The 19,835-nt window shown below is 45.2% G+C and overlaps 2 protein-coding genes across 3 annotated transcripts in view; one reads left to right on the plus strand and one right to left on the minus strand.

Moving 5' to 3' along the window:
* tmem107l (transmembrane protein 107 like) overlaps window positions 1-13,017 on the plus strand; it is a 101,143-nt gene extending 88,126 nt beyond the window's left edge. The window contains exon 7 of one of the 2 annotated variants that reach the window (XR_010977146.1): window positions 4,831-13,017. The gene's annotated coding sequence lies outside the window, so the exon portion shown is untranslated. The other variant, XR_010977148.1, reaches the window with a different exon arrangement.
* The window catches only part of siae (sialic acid acetylesterase), a 63,254-nt gene continuing 55,200 nt past the window's right edge, over window positions 11,782-19,835 (minus strand). The window contains exons 7-10 of the mRNA XM_068053748.1: window positions 19,661-19,794; window positions 17,529-17,683; window positions 16,548-16,740; window positions 11,782-13,302 (exon numbers count right to left, since the gene is read on the minus strand). Coding sequence (XP_067909849.1) covers window positions 13,072-13,302; window positions 16,548-16,740; window positions 17,529-17,683; window positions 19,661-19,794 — 713 coding nt within the window. The 3' untranslated portion in view covers window positions 11,782-13,071. The remainder of the gene's footprint in view (window positions 13,303-16,547; window positions 16,741-17,528; window positions 17,684-19,660; window positions 19,795-19,835) is intronic.

Here is a 19,835-nt window from a genome sequence, read left to right on the forward strand (position 1 = left end):
TGTTTAGATAGAGGATCTGGATCGGCGCAGGCTTGGAGGGCCGAGGGACCTGTTCCTGTGCTGTAATTTTCTTTGTTCTTTGTTCTTCTTTGTTCACTTCCCTACCTTTTTCCCGTGTGCCCTGCAAATTGTTTCTCTTCATTTCTCTTGTATTTTGTTGTATCTTCCTTTGTGTTAATTACACACCCCAACTTAGTGTTGTCCACAAATGTTAAAATTGAACTTCAGATTCTGAGTCCAAATCGTTAATATAAATTGTAAACAACAATGATCCCAGCACTAATCCCTGTGGAATCCCTTCCTACCTTTTGCCTGTCTGAGGAGCTGCCCTTCACTCTCTGTTTCTTGTTTTGTAGCCAGCTTTCTATCCATTCTACTACCTGTTCCCTGACTCCACCTGGTCTAACCTTGATCATGAATCTACTATGCAGCATCTTTCAAAAATCTTTTTTTAAATCCAAATATAGTTACATCTACTGCATTAACCTTTTTAAATATAAAAATCACATGAGCTGTCTCCCAGTCCTTTGGCACTGTTCCCTTTTATATTTGTAATATATCTGTACCCTAACTTCTTTAATATGCGCAGGAGCAATCCACCTGGCCCAAGGGTTTTATCCTCTCTTAGTTTGATTATTTTTTACCAATTATCTCTCTCATTTCTATCTTAAATGTCTTTGTATCTTCTTGATTGCTTATTCTAATATCATGCCTACCTCGTTAGTTTCCCTGGAATTACTGAGGCAAGGTAACTAGTCAATATCTCTACTTTTTCTCTGTCATTGCCTGAAAGTTTATTTTGTGTTTAGAGTCATAGAGTTATACAGCACAGAAAAAGGCCCTTCAGCCCATTGTGCCTGTGCCGGCCATCAAGCACCTATCTATTCTAATCCCATTTTCCAGCACTTGGCCCATAGTCTTGTGTGCTATAGCGTTTCAAGTGCTCATCTAAATACTTCTTCAATGTTTTGAGGGTTCCTGCCTCTACCACCCCTTCAGGTAGTGTGTTCCAGACTCCAACCACCCTCTGGGTGAAAATATTTTTCCTCAAATCCCCTCTAAACCTCCTGCCCCTTACCTTAAATCTATGCCTCCTGGTTATTGAACCCTCCTCTAAAGAAAAAGTTTCTTCCTATCTAATCTATCAGTGCCCCGCATAATTTTGTATACCTCAATCAGGTCCCCCCTCGGTCTTCTCTGCTCTAAGGAAAACAACCCGAGCCTATCCAGTCTCTCTTCATAGCTGAAATGCTCCAGCCCAGGCAACATACTGGTGAATCTCCTCTGCACCCTCGCCAGTGCAATTACATCCTTCCTATAGTGTGGTGACCAGAACTGTACACAGTACTCCAGCTGTGGCCTAATTAGCGTTTTATACAGCTCCATCATAATCTCCCTGCTTTTAGAGTCTATGCCTCGGCTAATAAAGACAAGTATCCCATATGCCTTCCTAGCCACCTTATCTACCTGTGTTGCTGCCTTCAGTGATCTATGGACAAGTACACCAAGGTCCCTCTGACCCTCTCTACTTCTTAGGGTCCTACCATCCATTGTATATTTCCTTGCCTTGTTAGTCCTCCCAAAATGCATCATCTCACACTTCTCAGGATTAAATTCCATTTGCCACTGCTCCACCCATCTTATCAGCCCATCTATATCGTCCTGTAATCTAAGGCTTTCCGCCTCACTATTTACAACACCACCAATTTTCATGTCATCTGCGAACTTACTGATCATACCTCCTATATTCGTGTCTAAATCATTAATGTACACTACAAACAGCAAGGGTCCCAGCACCAATCCCTGCGGTACACCACTGGTCACAGGCTTCCACTTGCAAAAAAAACTGTCAACCATCACCCTCCACCTCCTGCCACCAAGCCAATTTTGGATCCAATTTGCCAAATTGCCCTGGATCCCATGGGCTCTTACCTTCTTAACCAATCTCCCATGCGGGACCTTATCAAAAGCCTTACTGAAGTCCATGTAGACTACATCAACTGCTTTACCCTCATCTACACATCTGGCACCTCATCGAAAAATTCAATCAAGTTTGATGGACATGATCTCCCCCCTGACAAAGCCATGCTGACTATCTCTGATTAATCCCTGCCTCTCCAAGTGGAGATTAATCCTGTCCCTCAGAATTTTTTTCACTAATTTTCCCTACCACTGATGTTAGACTCACCGGCCTGTAATTACTATGTTTATCCCAATACCCTTCTTGAACAATGGTACCACATTCACTGTCCTCCAGTCCTCTGGTACCTCTCCTGTGGCCAGAGAGGATTTGAAAATTTGTGTCAGATCCCTTGCTATCTCTCCCCTTGCCTCACATAACAGCCTCAGATACATCTCATCTGGGCCTGGGGATTTATCCACTTTTAAGCCTGCTAAAACAGCTAATACTTCCTCCCTTTCAATGCTAATTTGTTCATGTATATCACAATCCCCCTCCCTGATCTCTGCACCTACATCGTCCTTCTCCATAGTGAACACAGATGAAAAATAATCATTTAAAACCTCACCTATGTCTTCCGGCTCCACACACAGATTGCCACTTTGGTCCCTAATGGGCCCAATCTTTCCCTGGTTATCCTCTTGCCCTTAATATACTTATAAAATGCCTTGGGATTTTCCTTTATCTTGCCCGCCAGTGTTTTTTCATGTCCCCTCTTCGCTCTCCTAATTACTTTTTTAAGTTACCCCCCTACACTTTCTATACTCCTCTAGTGCCTCTGCTGTTTTCAGTGCTCTGAATCTGCCATAAGCCTCCTTTTTTTCCCTTATCCAATCTTCTAGATCCCTTGACATCCAGGGTTCCCTTGACTTGTTGGTCCTACCCTTCACCTTTACAGGAACATGTTGGCCCTGAACTCTCACTATTTCCATTTTCATTGGTCTGATGTAGACTTTCCTACAAGTAGCTGCTCCCAGTCCACTTTGGCCAGATCCTGTTTTATCATATTGAAATCAGCCTTACCCCGATTCAGTACTTTTATTTCCAGTCCCTCTTTGTCCTTTTCCATAACTACCTTAAATCTTACAGAGTTGTGGTCACTATCCCCGAACTGCTCCCCCCGTGACTTCTACCACTTGTCTGGCTTCATTTCCTAGGATTAGGTCCAGCACAGCCCCTTCTCTTGTAGGACTTTGTACGTGCTGGCTCAAAAAGTTCTCCTGTATGCACTTTAAAAATTCCACCCCCTTTAAGCCTTTTGCACGAAGACTATCCCAGTTGATATTGGGGAAGTTGAAATTCCCTACGATTATTACCCTATTATTTTTACACCTCTTTGAGATTTGCCTACATATCTGCTCCTCTATCTCTCCCTGAAAGTTTGGAGGCATGTAGTACACTCCCAGCCAAGTGATTTCCCCCTTTTGTTTTTAAGTTCTACCCATATGGCCTCATTTGAAGAACCTTCTAAGATATCATCCCTCCTTACTGCAGTAATTGACTCCTTGATCAACAGTGCAATGCCACCTCCTCTTTTACACCTTCCCCTGTCACGCCTGAAGATTCTATACCCTGGAATATTGAGCTGCCAGTCCTGCCCTTCCCTCAACCATGTCTCAGTGATAGCAATAATATCATACTCCCATGTGTTAATCAACACCCTCAATTCATCTGCCTTACTAGTAAGACTCCTTGCATTAAAATAGATGCAATCCAGCCTTGCATTATTCGCTTGTGACTTAACAGGTCTATATTTGCTCTACCTTCCAGACTGACTCAGTTTCTCTTCTATATTTGACTGTGCATCACTCCCTATTGTATCTCCACTCTATTCCATCCCCCTGCCAAATTAGTTTAAAGCCCCCCACCCCCAACAGCACTAGCAAACATCCCAGCTAGGATGTTGGTCCCGTTCCAGTTCCGGTGCAACCCGTTCGACTTGTACAGGTCCCACCTTCGACAGGAACAGATTCAGTGCTCCAGGAAACTAAAGCCCTCCCTCCTGCACCATCTCTTCAGCCATGCATTCATCTGCTCTATCCTCCTATTCCTATACTCACTAGCACATGGCACCTGGAGTAATCCAGAGATTACAACCTTTGAGGGCCTGCTTTTCAATCTGCTACCGAGCTCCCTAAATTCTTTATTGGCCCTATTCCTATCCTGATTTTTCTTTTGTTATTTATGTGTCAATAGAATATTTTATTATTTCTTTTTGTATTCCTTTATAAGTTGTTTTTATAGTTTCTCTTTGCTTTCCCAATTGTTTTTCTGACTTCTTTGCTAACCCCGTCATATTCCCTTTTATCACCCTTTCCTTTAATTGTCTGTGGACTTAATGGGCTGAATTTTATTGAGGTGCCGCGCTCTGCGGCAGCGCCCTTGGAACTCGGCAGCGCGCCTGCATTCACCGGCTGCCGTCAATATCGCGGGGGCTCATTTCCTTGGAGGCCACGCCCCCTCCCCCATATTATGTGGGGAGAAGAGGGGCATTCGGCACAGCGAGAGTTTTGACAGTTGTGCAACAGGTGCCGGGCCCTATTTGAAATGCCCCAGCAGCTGCTTCCTCTCAGCTGTCAGAGAAATACTTACCTGACTGCTGCAGAGTGGGGCTGCTGTCAATCTGGCAGCAAAGCAGAAAATGCTGCAGATATCCAGCTGGTCAGGCAGCATCTGTGGAAAGAGAAGCAGAGTTAACTTGTCCAAGTTCACAGACCTGAAAGTTAACTTTGCTTCTCTCTCCACAGATGCTGCCTGACCTGACCCCAGCACTTTCCACTTTGTCGCTGCATACTTACCCTGCTGTGGCCCAGTGTCCTGTGAAATTGTGATCCTCTTCTCCCACTCAAGTGTAACATTCCTTCTTGTAGGTGTGCCGCACCTGGATGAATAATCGTACATTTGCAAATTCCATAAAAGGTATTACAGAGGTTTACAGAGAACACGCTGAAACAAATGGGAATGCACGGGTGTCACAGCAATGTAAATACATCTTTCACTAAATGTTCCTCACCAACATGTGTGTCCTTTTCTCTGTGCGAATGATGTGTGCCAGCATGTAGCACCAATGTCACATCCCTTTGCACCATTGGCCCTTCAGGGTCATTAACATCATTGCCATGCCACCATTCCTCATGAGCATCTCCACGGATGCGATGATATGGACAATGGCTCAGTCAGCTGCTGCCTCTAATGGTTTACATAGGGATGCTGCAGATGTGGACTGGTGCACAGCTGGTGAGCGAGGGTGATGTGTGGCTTGCAGAGCTCATGTCGGTTCCTATGGTGCAGAGAGCCTTTGTCTGATAAGCCACTTCCGTACATCCCTACCTCACTGCTAGCCCTGCGTGCAGACCCTGGGTGCCATCTGCCCTCCCATGCGTCTTTCAGGTTGTAGGTCCTCAGCGTCCTCATAGTCCAAGGAGGAATCCTGTTGACGTCTCTCCTCATCATGCCAGGCCTGGTCCCTATTGGGTGCGTAGTTGTGCAGAGCAGCAAAGAAAGGAGCTGGCCTTTTCGGCCCATAGTACAGGGCATCACCCTATCCATACAGGCATTGGCTCTTTCAACATGCTGATCTCCTGCTCAATAGTGACTCATGTAGCTCAGAGGCAGGCGTTGTATCTCTCCTCTTTAGCGGTGGTGGAGTCTCTCACTGGTGTCGGGAGCCATGTCTGCAAAGGATAGCCCTTATCTCCAAGAAGCCACCCCTCCATCTGAACCAGTTCAGTGAACAGTGGTGGCAGCCGGGGCTGGCACAAGACCCAAATGTCATGGCAGCTGCCTGAGAAGCAGTCATACATCCGCTGCAAGTATCTGCAGTGTTCACATACCAGCTTCACCTAGATTGAGAGGGCTCCTTTAATGGTAACGTCTGCAGGTGATAGCCTGGCAGTAGGCTTGATGGCCGCATGAGTGCAGTCTATGAACATTACAACCTATGGTTCTACGGCAATGGTGCCAGAACCGATGGCCCTCTGGGTCTGGCTGTGAGAGTCCGTCCTGAAGCGGACATACTCACTGGCTGTCCGGTGCAGGGCATTGGTGACCTCCCTGATTGCAGCGGTGCACTGCTGACTGTGTAACCCCACAAAGGTCTCTGGGGGGCCCATAAAAAGCTGCAGAGGCGTCAGGCTTGAGAACCACTGCCACTATGAGGAACAAAGGGATGGGATGTCCACTGGAGCCCATAGTCTTGAGGTTATCCTTGAGCAGGGCACAGAGACGTGTCACCATCCTCTCTGTATGAGCAATTTCCTCTGACACTGGTGCTCTGACATCTAATGGCATGTCATGCGGGGCCTGTAGATGCATGGCAAACGTAATGGCGAGCTCCCCTGGGGGGCTGCTGCTCACGACCGGGGGCCTCTACGTAGATCGCACCTGCCTGTTGGTGTTGCCTCTGGTGCATACAGATCCTCACGTGCAGAGGATCACACAATGTAGGATGAGCCATACCTATTTTCATGTGATAAATAAAGTTGAACTCTGCATGTATTCGAAGGTTCCTAACAGGGCATGGATTGGTGTTGACACGTACATCAGCTGCTTTCCTGGATCAACTATGTGGCGTGCCATGGCATTGCTAATCTTGGCCAACACTCAGAGTGGCACAGCATAACCACATCAAGATCCTACCAGCTGAATTGATTGCCCCCACCATCCATATAAACTTAATGCTCCTGCCTTTTCTGGCAGCTTCCCCTAAAGGCCTGCTACCCGACCCGAACCCAACGGGACCCGACAACATGTGTCGAGTTCGGGTTGGGTCGGGTTGCACTTCCAGGTCTGGCATTTGGGCTCGGGTCAGGCCGGGTTGGACATGCTCTGTTACAAGTAAGTGGCTCCACTGTTAATTTAATTTTTGGACTAGAAAGGTGGTTTTGTTCCAGTTATTTTAAGCTTGTGCAGATCAGCAAGAAAGTGAAAAATGGAAGGTAAGTTAACTGATGGTCGGGTCGGGTCGGGTCGGGCGCGGGAAAAAATGGAAGGACTCGGGCCGGGTCGGATGTGGTTCTGTCGGTCTCTGGTCGGGTTTTTTTTTTGCAGACCCGAGCAGGCCTTTACCCTCCCTGCACACAGGGTGCCTAGTGTGCCGTTGCCCCCTCACAAACACAGAGTGTACTCTGTTAATGGAGGGTTGGTACATGTTACCTCCCTTCATGCCAGCACAGATTTCCCTCCAGTAATCCCAGACCCCCTCCCTTTAAGAATGCAGAGACCCTTGTGTATCCCGCCCCCCCACTCCCTTCCAGTTAGACCCCTAAATATCTCCCCTCCCTCCTCCCTTTAGGAATGTAAAGTTATACCCCTGAATATACCCCCTCCTTCCTCCCTTTAAAAATGCAGTTAGAGCCCTGAATATCACCCCTCCCATCCGTAATGCAGAGTGAGACCCCGGAATAACAGAACTTACTTTTGCTGGTGACAACTTCTGCCTCTGAGGAACCACCGTCTTTTCAAATTGTGAGCAGGACGGCATGTGACGGCCGCCCGTTCAGCGAAAAATCTGTAAGTGTCAGTGGAGAGGCAGCGGGCTGCATAATCAGCAAAGGTAAGTACTCTTTACCATATGCCAATTGTGGTGCTGCTGCCATGTGGCGGGGAGGTTGCACCGAGGTCCCGCCGCCACTAGTAATATGTGGTAGGCCCTTCTCGATGTCACTGGTCATGGCGGGCCTCTCCCCACAGCATTTTAGCGGCTCCCGTGCCACAACTCACGGCGTTGAGGGGCTGGTAAAGTTTAGCCCAATGTGTGCATTTTTCTTTAGGTTTAATTTTACTCTTATCTGCTTATTCATCCACTGCATTTCATATTGCCTTGTTTGTTCTTGCTTTCAGGAGGAATGTATTTCTCCTGATCTCTATTAATCACGGTTTTAAACATTTCCCACTGACGTTCTATCTTTGTCAATATTATTTTTCAGTTTATCTTTCATAGTTCCATTCTGATTCTATTCAAATTTGCTTTTTTCTTTACAATCTACTACTCTGGTCTTTAGCTTAGCTCTCTGGTCTTTATCATTCATTATTTTAAACCTTATTATGTTGTGATTGCTGTTGCATAGATATTCCCCTATGTTTATTTCTCCTATCTGCTGTTTAATTCCCCATTACAAGATCCAGCAGTTATTCCTCTCTTGTTGGGATTCTTACATACTGGGTAAGAAAGGACTCCTGAACACACCTTTTCCTACTTGTCACCCATTTATTTGGGGGTAGTTGAAATCTCCCATATTTATTATTCTACGTCTTTTACTCATAGCATAGAGTGGCCTACCTATTTGTTTCTCCACTTCCCATCCACTATTGGGTGGGTTGTAGCAATTCATGTGATTGATCCCTAATCATTTGTCTCAATCTATATAGATTCTGTTTCTAACCAGTTAATTATGCTCCTTTTTTCTACTGCCATTGTATCTCTAATTAGTACAGCTATCCCTCTTCTTTCTTCCCTATCCTTTTTAACTAAGTTATATTCTGCAATATTTAACTGTCACTCCTGTTCTTTATGTTGCCATGTCTGTTATCCTGACCACATCTGGTTCCTCGCTCCAAATTATTGCCTCCAGTTTGGCCATTTTGTTTTGGATGCACAGTATGAGGATGAGGTTTTACCCGTAATCTCACAGTTCAACAAGTCCTGTTAAACTTTGATGAAACAGTGATTGGGTAAAGCCTTGGACTTAATATGTTACAATGCAGGAAGAGGTTCCCATGTTGTTACAACTCAGTGAATGGGGTGGATGGGAATGTTTGCCTTCAATCAATGGTATATTTAGGAACATAGGAACAGAAGTAGCCCATTCAACTTCTTGCTTATCTGCATGTAAACTCCCATCTATCCACTTTGGTTCCATATCCCTTAATATTCCTTGTCTAACATAATTTTAGCACACGAGCTTTTGAAATTTTCAACTGACCTAGTCTCAACATCTTTTCTGGGGCAAGAGTTCCAGATTTCCACTATCCTTTGTGTGCAGAACTGTTTCTTGACATCACCCCTGAACAGCCCAGCTCTAATTTTAAGGTTAAGCCTCCAGGATTTGGACTCTCTGACCACAGGAAATAGTTTCTAAGTACCCTGTGAACTCCTTAAATCATCTTGAACACCTAAATTAGATTTTCTATACATAAGGGAATACAAGCCTAGAATAGTACCAAGCATGAGGGACTTCAATTACATGGACACTAGAGAAACTGGGATTGTTTTCCTTAGAGCATAGAAGGTTAAGGGCAGATTTGACAGAGGTGTTCAAAATCATAAAACAGTAAGGAGAAACTTTCCAGTGGCAAGGGGGTTGGTTACCAGAGGACACAGATGCAAGGGGCTGAATTTTACTAGTGTGCCACAAGTCGTGGCGGTGTGCTTTGAAGTTGGCGGTCCACCTGCACGGAGCAGCTGTCGCTGAGCCCCCGTGATATTTTGCGTGGAGGCTCATTTAAATGGAGGGGACGGAGTGGCTGCCCCCAGTGACGTAAACGGAGCAGCTGCTTCGTCCTTGGCAATGGCGTGCGGCGCCACTGTGTAGGCACGGCACCATTTTTAAAGGGATTCAGACCCTTCATTGTCATTTCAATTTTTAAAGGTCCCACTTCACTGCAACCTGAACAATTTTATTCTAACTTAGATTCCCCTCTCCCATTCCCCTGCCCCATGAGTCCTCATTTATTAGTGACACGTCCCCCCAGAAAAGCACCTTTTGATTTCCTGAACTTTCCCCCTAATGTCAGAACATTTGACCCTCAACCCTTTCCCATCATCCCCACAACCAATTACAATAGTTCTCCCCACTCCCCCCACCCGACCTGAGAAGTTCACTCTTCCCCCCTCCCCACCAGTGTCATGCCTTGGAGTTCGAACAGGGATCCGAAGGCGCAGGATTTCAACCACTGGCTAGCATAGGAAGGCCGTCGGGACAAGATAAGTTTATTTGAATACACTACAATATATTTACATATGAAAATTAAGGCTCCGTCACCAAACAATGGGGTGGGGGCGTACCGAGGCCTCGCTGGCATCAGGGGTCGTGGCGGGCCTCTCCCGGAAGAATTTTCTGGCCCCCCAACAAAAGTCGGACAGCTAGTAAAATTCAGCCCAAGGTGATTAACAAAAGTATGAGGTGAGTTGAGAAGAATATTATTACGATCTGAAATGCACTGCCTGAAAGGATGATGGAAGCAGATCCAATAGTAACTTTCAAAAGAGATTTGGATATATACTTATAAAGGAATAATTTGCAGGGCTATTGGGAAAGGACAGGAGTGTAAGAGACTATGAAGGAGACCAAACCAAATCTCGTGTGTGACAAGCACATTCTATTCGTAACAGATTTTAAAAAAAACACAGCAGTCACAGAGTTGAACAAGCTGAATCATTGGCAATGCATAATTCTTATGAACAAGAACAACCCAGCGCATTAACAAATTAAAGCGATTAATAGAACAATGTAACCTGATCCTGCTGGGAGGAGTGTTAACTTCTGCAATTCTTCCTTTACATCAGCATTTGGAATTTCTTGTACTGTCTTTATACCTCACCTTATCTCCTAGAATCCTACCCTTGTCTGTTGCTGATTCTTTTAGTCTATTCATTATCTCTTGGTCAATAGCCTATTGTGGTGGATTGATAATTAATAGAGGATGGACAATAAATGTTGACCTTGTCAGGGGCGCCCATATCCCAAGAATGAAAATAAAAAATGGTCTTTGAGATCATTTGTTTGTAATAGTCTTTACTGTTCTGAATGACTGCCACTATCCCCAACCTGTCCTACTCTCTTTGTCAGTCCTAAAACTCTCTTTGTTCTGATATAACATTGCATATCTGCCTATTTTTTAATTTGTTCATGGGATATGGACATCATCATCAATACCTAATTGCTCTTGAGAAGGTGGTGGTGAGCCGCTTTCTTGAACCGCTGCAGTCCATGTAGTGAAGGTAATCTCAAAGTAATGTTCGAGACGGCGTTCCAGGACTTTGACCCAGCGACAGTGAAGGAACAGCGATATAGTTCCAAGTCAGGGTGGTGTGTGACTTGGTTGCAGGTAGTGGTGTTCCCATGCGCGTGTTGCCCTTGGTCCTCTAGGTGGTGGAGCTCATGGGTTTGGAAGGTAGTGACAAAGGAGCCTTGGCGAGTTGCTGTAGTGCATTTTGTAGATGCCATGGTGTGTTGGTGGTGAAGGGAGTACATTGGTGATGGAGGGAATGAATGATTAATGTGCTGTTTGAGGTGCCAATCAAGCGGGCTGCTTTGTCTTGGATGACTTGAGCTTCATGAGTGTTGTTGGCGCTGCATTTATCCAGGCAAGCGGTGAGTATTCCATCACAATCCATACTTGTGCCTTGTAGATAGTGGACAGACTTTGGGGAGTCAGAAGATGAGTTACTCACCGCAGAATACCCAGCTTCCAATCTGCTCTTGTAGCCACATTATTTATGTGGTCGGTTCAGTTAAGTTGGTAACTCCCAGGATGTTGATGGTGGGCGATTTAGTGACGGTAATGTCATTGAATGTCAAGGGGTTGTGGTTGGACTCTTTCTTGGAAATGGTCATTGCCTGGCATTGTATGGCATGAATGTTGTCAGATATCAGCCCAGACCTGAATGTTGTTGAGGCTTGTTGCATCCAGGCACAGATAGCTTCAGTATCTGAGGAGTTGCAAATGGGAATCAAAACATTGCAATCATCAGCGAACATCCACACTTCTGTCCTTATGGGAGGGAAGGTCATGCATGATTCATTCCTTTAAGAAATCCCTCTAATTGCTTGTTCATTGTTTTACCATGTTGTCACACAGTCTCCATAAGTTCACCTAAGTATTTCAGAATTGTTTATTAAAATTGTGTATAATTTCTTTAAACATTGCATTTTAAAAATCTACATATATTTGATTACATAAATTGTAAGGCAAAGTTGCAGAAGAAAAAATAACAGTAGGAATAATCTGTGATCATAAATCATAATAAAAAGCTTCACGTTTGCATCACCACAAGTCCATTCATGGATTCTTAATAACCATGATTTGCATCTTTTCTTACACCTTCCATTTTGAAGTATTAATTGCATTCGTGTCAATTTTTAGATCAAATCAACCCCGCCTGCATTCAGGCATGTGTGCGGGCAACATCCACTTCTGTGCAGAAAAATGGAAAGTTCAAATTTCTTACAGCCTACTGTTCTTAAGCATATCCTCATATGTCATCATAAGCCTGATTCTAATAGCATAATACCACAGCAGCTGTAATGCCCAAAATTTCACTTCATTCCTAATTAGGTTAATTTTACTATTAATCTTGCAAGACAGAACTGCTTCCAGTGTTAATAATCCCGTCATTTGGATAACATTTGTGAAGGAATACAGAACCTTTCTCCTGATAGCCAATGAACTGGTGTACTGATGTTGCTTTGAACTCCTCTCTGGAGCCTGGGTTCCATCTGTGATGTACCATTCAGCTGAGTCTGTAATCTAAGGCCCATGGATATCCGCAGATGACGGTCTGGATCCTAATTTTCTCTCTGGAAGTGCTTCACATCAATTGTTAATTAAAATACTAAAAGTACATGTTGATTGAATTATCCATGCGCCAATATTGTTAAATCCGTGAGTAGATTACTGTCTGTACAGGTTTTGTTATACAATTTGAATTACTAATATCATGTAGGAAAGTGCTATATTTTCAGAATGAGTACAGCCCTAATGTTTATTTACTAGGACTATCTGAAAAAGATAAAATAGAAAATATATTAATTTTAAGCAGCCTGGCTCTGCCTATGATTCTATAAGGAACAAGAGTGAGACCACAGGCCCACACCTGGATACACTGTACTTGTACAGATCTTCCAGACACCATACATCAAGTGCCAAACTTCTAATTTCCTCAATGGAAGGAGAGCTGGACCAGCACAATAATTGGTTGTATACATGAAAACAAGCCACAGCAATCATTATTATTACAAGGTGTGAAGGAGGCACAATGATCTATTTTTATACTTTAATCAATCAGTAATATTCACTGCTCCTATCATTTTTGTAAACATTTTTTGTTCTCAAGCCACTAGTACATTCAATAATTAAAACAAAAATTTAATAGCTGTCATTCAGAATGGTTAATTGTGGTCTGGCTGCATCAAGAATGGTGGGGCAGGTAACTTATAGACTTTACTGTACAAGGGACACTTCTTCAGGTCACATGGCCACTCTTTCCAAGCATAGCGAACACCAGACACCTTCTGGCGACACTGGTTTAGAGATAAAGACAGTGTGCTGATGGAGTTGCTGACAATGGGGGCAGAGACCCACTTACAGCTTAACGAATTCCACTTTGTGCAGCAATACACCTACGGAAAGAAAAAGACAAATATCCTCTCATTACTGATGGTTCCCCCAACCCAACAGGTCACCAATCAGCATCCGCCTACCCATCACACTTGTTCATTTACTTTGGTCACAGGTCTGTTTACACTACAAACACAAGATACTAGCATTGTCTGGACATTGCCTGCCATTTGCATTTGTGTTGGACCACAAATTGCTAAGCAGCTTACCTTATTTGTCAAGAGTGCAGTGGATGTTAGTTCTTCACCTTTCACAGGAAGATTATATTATCTCGCATTTGCATCCATCTTCAGCCAGAAGTGCCGAGTGGATGATCCATCTCGGCCTCCTCCTGAGGTCCCCCGCATCACAGATGCCAGTCTTCAGCCAATCCGATCCACTCCACGTGATATCAAGAAACGGCTGAAGAAGCTGGATATTTATTTTATTTAGAGATACAGCACTGAAACAGGCCCTTCAGCCCACCGATTCTGTGCCGACCAACAACCACCCATTTATACTAACCCTATATTCTCTACCACATCCCCACCATTCTCCTACCACCTACCTACACTAGGGGCAATTTACAACGGCCAATTTACCTATCAACCTGCAAGTCTTTTGGAGGTGGGAGGAAACTCACACAGACACAGGGAGAACTTGCAAACTCCGCACAGGCAGGACCCAGAATCGAACCCGGGTCTCTGGAGCTGTGAGGCTGCGTGCTAACCACTGCGCCTCTCCTTACCCATTTCCCACCACAAGCCTTAAATTTTGTTATATTCACATTCTCAAATTCTTTTCCTGCTGTCTATAATCCCATTTATTCTGAACACGGTTTTTAATCAAGAAATCCTTTGCCATATTTCCTACCAACTGATTGTAAAGCACTTGATACTGCAAAGGCTATGGGGCCTGACAACATTACGTCAATAGTACTGAAGATTTGTGCTCCAGAACTAGCTGCACCCCTAGTCAAGCTGTTCCAGTACAGCTACAACACTGACATCTACCCGACAATGTGGAAAATTGCCCAGGTATGTCTTTAGTTTAGTTTAGAGATACAGCACTGAAACAGGCCCTTCGGCCCACCGAGTCTGTGCCGACCATCAACCACCCATTTATACTAATCCTACATTAATTCCATATTCCTACCACATCCCCACCTGTCCTATATTTTCCCTACCACCTACCAATACTAGGGGCAATTTATAATGGCCAATTTACCTATCAACCTGCAAGTCTTTGGCATGTGGGAGGAAACCGGAGCACCCGGAGGAAACTCACGCAGGCACAGGGAGAACTTGCAAACTCCACACAGGCAGTACCCGGAATTGAACCCGGGTCACTGGAGCTGTGAGGCTGCAGTGCTAACCACTGCGCCACTGTGCACAGAAAGCAGGACAAATCCAACTCAGCCAGCTACTGCCCTATCAGTCCACTCCCGATCATCGGCAAAGTAATGGAAGGGTCATCAACAGTGCTAACAAGCGGCACTTGCTCAGCAATAACCTGCTCACTGACACTCAGTTTGGGTTCCGCCAGGGCCACTTAGCTCATTACAGCCTTGGTCCAAACATGGACAAAAGAGCTGAACTCAAGAGGTGAGGTGAGAGTGACTGCCCTTGACATCAAGGCAGCATTTGACCGAGTATGGCATCAAGGAGCCCTCAATTTCAGGTACACCTGGTGCACTCCTGGCATGCTGTCCTACTCATTGAATAGGGTTGGTTGCCTGGCTTGATAGTGATAGAAGAATAAAGGATATGATGGGCCATGAGGTTACAGATTGTGGTGGAATACAATTCTGCTGCTGTTGATGGCCCACAGCACCTCATGGAAGCCCAGTTTTGAGATGCCAGATCTATTCTGAATTTATCCCATTTAGCAGAGCGGAAATGCCACACCACATGATAGAGGATGTCCTCAGTGTGAAGACGGGACTTCGTCTCCACAAGGACTGTGTGGTGGTCACTCTTGCCAAAAGTATCATGAACAGATTCATCAGTGACAGGTAGATTGGTGAGGACGAGGAGAAGTAGGTTTTTCTCTCTTGTTGGTTCTCTCACCACCTGCCACAGACCCAGTCTGGCAGATATGTCCTTCAGGACTCGGCCAGCTTAGTCAGTAGTGGTGGTACCGATCCACTCTTGGTGATGAACATTGAAGACCCCCACCTAGAGTACATTCAGTGCTTCTTCCAAATAGTGGTCAATATGGATCAGTTGAGGAGGGCATTAGGTGGTAATCAGCAGAAGGTTTCCTTGCCCGTGTTTGACGTGATGCCATGAGACTTCATGGGGTCCGAAGTCAATGTCGAGGTTTCCCAGGGCCACTCCCTCCTGACAGTATACCACTATCCTGCAACCTCTGCTGGGTCTGTCCTGTCAATGGGACAGGACGTACCCAGGGATGGCAATGGAGGAGTCTGGGACATTGACTGAAAGGCAATGTTCCCACTAAGCTGCGCGCGCGCACAGCTGTGAAGCAATCGTGAAGGTACTGCATAGGCTGCTCATCAGCTATCCCCTTTAAGGTACAGTGTGTGCAATTAAATAAACAGGCTATGTATAACAAAGAAAATTCATTGCTGACAGGTATGATTTGATGAGTATGACTATGTCAGGCTGCTGCTTGACTAGTCTGCAGGACAGGTCTCCCAGATGTTCACTTAAAATAAACTATTAATAAAATATGCAAGAGGTCCACAGACTAAAATTCAAGTCCTTCTCCTTCTGCACTTTTCTCGAGGCCGAAAGCCTTAGAAGTTGCAGACTCTGCTATTTCACATTCCCAGGCCGAACAATGGCAACAGTTAATACCGAAATGATGTAAACAAAGTTACTACCTAATTCCGGCCAGGAAGGTGAACAGCCTGAACTAAGCTGGGCTAAAGTAGATTTGCTCAAATGTACGAATATAAAAGGAGGCAGTAAGTACTTCAAAGGAGTTTAGGGAGATTCAGGTGGCAGCCTGCAGAGATCACACCAGCTCTGTAATCACCTGAATTCAGCACGTGAAGCAAAAAGCCTGAAATAAAAGCAAAATACTGCAGATGCTGGAAATCTGAAATAAAAACAAGAAATGCTGGAAATACTCAGCAGATTTGGCAGCATCTGTGCAGAGAGAAGCAGAGTTAACGTTTCAGGTCAGTGACCCTTCGTCAGAAGCAAAAAGCCTGTCTTGTGCAGTAACATTGCCACTTGCTATAAAAAGTACGTGTCTGGAGCAGTCTATCCGTCATTAGCTGAGTGCAGCTGCACCATACCTCAAATATGTCACGACTGCGTTCCAGCACAGTCAGTTCCTGGGTGTAGATGATGGTCAATTCTGTGTTGTTCTGCAGCTGGAGACCCTTTGGAAATGGGCCCTGGAAAACGACTGCCGTCTCCCCATAAGCAACTGCTCGAGCACCAAGGTACAATCTGTATGCGACATCTTGTTTATACCGAGGATGAATGCTGAAAAATATTAAATGTTTACTAGCACACTCATGCAACTCCTGGATTCTGCTAGGTTAAAAGATTGTGGGTTCCAATCCCACTCGAAACTTTAAACGTGTAAACCAGCCTGACACTCCAGTACGGCATTGAGACAGCATTGTCAAATGAGATGTTAAACTGAGGTCCCTCTGCCTCTTCGGGTGGATGTAAAAGATTTCATGGCAATACTCAAAAGAAGTGGACAGGAATTTTCTTGCTCCTTGCTCATTCATTCATTTGCTTGCTTTTTTGTGGGATCTTGCTGTGCACAAATTGGCTGCTGCATTTGCCTAAGTAACAAGTGACACTTCAAAAGTAATTGTCTGGCTGTGAAGGACACTAAAACATCCCAAGGATGATAACACTATATAAAGCAACTTCTTTATCTTAGGATGAATTGCCATGTGGCAATAGCAGTTCGCATGGCTCCTTTTCTTCACATGCAGTTCACATGCTGGCACAGACACGGTGGGCCAAAGGGCCTGTTTCTGTGCTGTACAACTCTATGACTCTATGACTTCGGCTCAGGCAATCTTCTTACGTAGCCTCCCCCTCCTGGTTACTGACACTTTGGCTGTTGCCATCACACCTTGTGCTGTTCCCCCCTCCTGCTTCAGTGACAGTCCAGTTTTCAGTGATTCTGCGAAGCAATATGCACATTCAGGGTATGTGCAGGCCGCCATTCACAGCTGGTTATGAATCCAGATGTGTGTGACTGATGTTACTCAGCTACAGCTCAAGAGCCTATTTTAAACTTTGCTACGTACGTGCCATATGGAGATTTCTCATCGCCCAGGTCCATTGCAACTGCCATGAATGTTCTCTTCATCTTTGGGTTTGGAGCATAACCAAAATCAGCAGTTTGATGCCAGCGTATCCATGGGTAAGAATCATCTGAGACTGCTTGGCGGTAGGTGGAAAGCTACGAGAATAATAATTATGCCAATCTTTATTAATCAGAATTAAGTAAACTTAAGTTAAATTGGTGGAGCAGTACTGAGGGAGTGCCACACTTTCGGAGGGTCAGTACTGAGGGAGTGCTGCACTATTGGAAGGGCAGTGCTGAGGGAGTGCTGCATTATTGGAGGGTCAGTACTAAGAGAGCGCTGCACTGTTGGAGGGGCAGTACTGAGGGAGCACTACACTGTTGGAGGGTCAGTACTGAGGGAGTGCTGCACTGTCGAAGGGGGAAATGGTTGGGCGTTTTCGGGTGGTGGGCTGTGACAGGTGGGGTGCTGCAGTGATCAGTGCTGGAGCATCAGATGTTTGCAGTCTGTGTTAGTGGCTTGGATGTGGGTGCTGAGTGGCATGTCCAGGTTTGCTGATGGTACAAAGCCATATGTGCCAGTGGGCTTTGGGAAGGACGTGAGGGAGCTGCAGGGGGATGTGAATGGGTTAAACAAGTGGGTGATAGGGTGGCGGATAGAGTATGGTGTGGGGAGGTGTGAGGTGGTTCATTTGGGTAGGAGGAATGGGGGGCATAGTGTTTTTTGAATGGTGTTGGTGTTCAAATGGATTTGGGTGTCCTTGAGCAGGAGGCATTAAGGGTTGGCATGCAGGTACAGCTGACAGATGGTACATTAGCCTTTGTTGCAGGCGACCTGGAGAACAGGAGAGAGGGGGATCTGGCTGCATGCAATTGTGTGAGGTATTGCTGGGACCATATCATGAATGCCATGCGCAGTTTCGGTCTCCTTGTCTGGGGAGGGATGTACTTGGCTTGAGGAAATGCAGCATGGCTCAATGGATTGAGTCCTGGGATGAGGGAGTTGTCCTGGGATGAGAGATCAAGTGAATTTGGCCTGTGCTCCCTGGAGTTTGGAAGAATAAGAGGTGATCTTGTAGAAACTTATGGGATTCAGAGGGGCTTTGCAGAGTGGGACAGACTGGGCTGAGGGTCTTGTTCTCAGGTTGGGGAGGGTTTGATTGTTTGGAACTGAGATTTCTTCGCTCGGGTTTGTGAATTTTTGGAATTCCTGCCTCAGAGAGCTGTGGATACGCTGTCATTGAGTGTACTCAGGGCGGATATATTGGGATTTTTTGACTCTGGGGTGTTAAACAGGCAGATGTCCATTCACTAAAATGACGAAGCCAATGACCGTCTCTGATCCACAACTGTTTCATTGTCAATTCATACTTCAGTCCAAACATCAGTTCCCACTCTTCCCTTCTGAACTAACTCTCTGTCCAGAAGCAACTCACCCACTGGGCAAAAACCCAGCCCTTAAATGCAAAATTATAATGAGCATCACCTGCTCTCTATTAACACTGAAATGAGTCCTGTTTAATTAAAGGGACCAGCATTTTCAATATTGTCATGGGGGAGCCAGGGGATGGGGAAATCAGGCGAGAAAGTGGAATTGAGGTCGATGATCTTATCAACTTATTAAATGGTGGAGCAGGCTCAAGGGGCTGAATGGCTGACTCCAGCTCGTGTTTCTTATGTCTTTAACTTGTTGTTTTGTGGCTTCAGCATAACTGATTTGGTACAGTTTCTGCCAACACTGGCACTGTGCTTCCTAATACAGGAGTTAGTTCCTGATTGGCAAATTCAAGGCACCAACTCGAGACAAAATTCCCCCCTTGAGACAAGCCCCCCTTGACAGAAAACTCTCTCCCCATACTAAACTTCCCCCTTAATATAAAACTCCTCCCCTTACACACTGCTCCCCCAATTTGATACACCAACAGTGACAGGTATGTCTGTTTTCTGCCACCTGCTGGGCATCGCTGATGCACCAATATCAGGCCCAGGAACTCCTGACTAGTCACATAGGTGTTTCTGATGAAGGTGCAGCTTGTAATATGAACTGCACGTCGAAGAAGTTAGTGCAGTAATGGATGACCCTGCCTACAATATGGAAACTGAACTTCAAAATATATGAAAGCTTTCAATTACCTGGACAAATCCAAAAGGAAAGTCTATTTCCGAGGCACCTCCGGATCCTTGATGGAAAATCTGCCTCCAATCCTCGATCATAGCAGGGAAGGTGCAGTTATACTCAGAATTGTGCCAGACTGCGTTTGCTTCTCCTACAAGGAAATCACACAGAGCAATATTCAGCTTCAGAACA

The sequence above is a fragment of the Heterodontus francisci genome, chromosome 22, assembly GCF_036365525.1.
Source record: "Heterodontus francisci isolate sHetFra1 chromosome 22, sHetFra1.hap1, whole genome shotgun sequence".
NCBI classification, from domain to species: Eukaryota; Metazoa; Chordata; class Chondrichthyes; order Heterodontiformes; family Heterodontidae; genus Heterodontus; species Heterodontus francisci.